Genomic DNA, 1,499 nt, shown 5'->3' on the forward strand with positions numbered 1-1,499 from the left:
AGTTCATACAATTCTTTGGTATTTGAACTTTTCTAGTGCTTTTCATCTACTGCAAGATTACTTTACAGTAGTAAAATGAAAATTATTTTTTTCCCAAAAGTTCATTGCTGAATTATACATCTGTATCTGTAATTTAATTTATGTATACTGTTATAGACATTGAGCTGCAAAAATAATTCCTGAATCCTAGTAAGAGTTTTTTTCTTACAGTGTTATTGATCTCAGTGTTCACTGGGCAGGAAAGTCATCTGTGTATTTGAATTGTGTGTAAGCATTTACAGTTTTTTCAACTGCTTACACACAAAATCTTTACTTGTCACACAATTTCTGAAAGCTGACACTCAAACTCCAGAACCACAGACCAAATCTGGAAAAGCATAATTCTCGGCCTTTGACTCAGTATTCAATTTCATATAACACTTTTTGCAAAACACAACACACAATTCTCTATGTAACACACAAAAATATAACAGGAATTAATATTATGGCAAAGGTGTTTGCAAATGTTTGCTTTTGAGATGTGTTTTGAATGCAGTGCTTAATTTTGCAAGAGATGTGAGGCATTTTGTGTGTGCAATTTGTGGATTTGTGTGTAAAGAATTTGACGCTCTATTCGCGTTTGGTGTGAACGCAGCATTACACTTCCACATTGTGGCTCTTCTGTAGGCTATGTTGTGCGTCTTCAGTCATTTCTAAGCACTAGATTTTGTGTAGGTCTTTCTAGCTATTAAACACTCTGTCTCTCACCTGCGGCGAAGCGAGCCTCCTTCTCTCCATCACTGAGGTCGCTGTATGCGTCATTCTCCAGCTTGCGCTCTTGTTGGAGGTGCAGACTGGAGGTGCGTCCCGCTCCTGTGCCCCCCACGCCCACCGTCTGCATGCCCCAGCTCTGCCACTCAATCATGTGAGCCACGCGCCCCTGGGCCATCGCTGTCGGCTTTGTCACCTTGTCCTTCATAGAGCGAGACACTCCTGAAGTGGACGGACAGACAGAGGGGCGGATGATGGGATAAGAAGGCAGCGAGAGGACGTTTTTTAGATTATGTAGAGAAAGAGGGGGGAAAATGAGAAGAGAAGAAAATGAAGTAGCTTTACAGTATGAGGTCACCTGCTTAGAGACTATATGGGGTATATGAGTGAATGTAACATGGAAATTGGGAATAGACTAGCGTGCTCAGAGGTTGCACCACATTTTATCCTCTTACAGACTGAATTTAAAATGTGCCCATCATTATCTATTTTTTACGGTACCCGTAAGGTGACATGTTCGGTTCACTTAGTTTTGTCGTGGCCACGACATAATAACCCGTGGGAACGTGATATGTCGTGGCCACGAGATCATTTTGTCGAGGTAAAGACATCCTTATGTCGTGGCCTCAAGATGCTATGTTGAGGGAACGACATCCATTTCTCGTGGCCACGAGTTTAATGCGTAAACACAGACCAAATCACGCAGTCACGCAGGTTTGTTTACGCATTAAACTCGTGGCCACGAGAAA

General features: G+C 42.0%; 1 protein-coding gene across 7 annotated transcripts in view; it reads right to left on the reverse strand.

Annotated features, from left to right (window-relative positions):
- LOC107749226 (protein FAM131B-like) overlaps positions 1–1,499 on the reverse strand; it is a 59,967-nt gene that overhangs the window by 19,662 nt on the left and 38,806 nt on the right. For all 7 annotated transcript variants that reach the window (XM_016564356.1, XM_016564349.1, XM_016564329.1 and 4 more), the window contains one exon: positions 748–972. In XM_016564356.1, coding sequence (XP_016419842.1) covers positions 748–972 — 225 coding nt within the window. The remainder of the gene's footprint in view (positions 1–747; positions 973–1,499) is intronic.

The sequence above is a fragment of the Sinocyclocheilus rhinocerous genome, unplaced genomic scaffold, assembly GCF_001515625.1.
Source record: "Sinocyclocheilus rhinocerous isolate Xijiao unplaced genomic scaffold, SAMN03320098_v1.1 scaffold491, whole genome shotgun sequence".
NCBI classification, from domain to species: Eukaryota; Metazoa; Chordata; class Actinopteri; order Cypriniformes; family Cyprinidae; genus Sinocyclocheilus; species Sinocyclocheilus rhinocerous.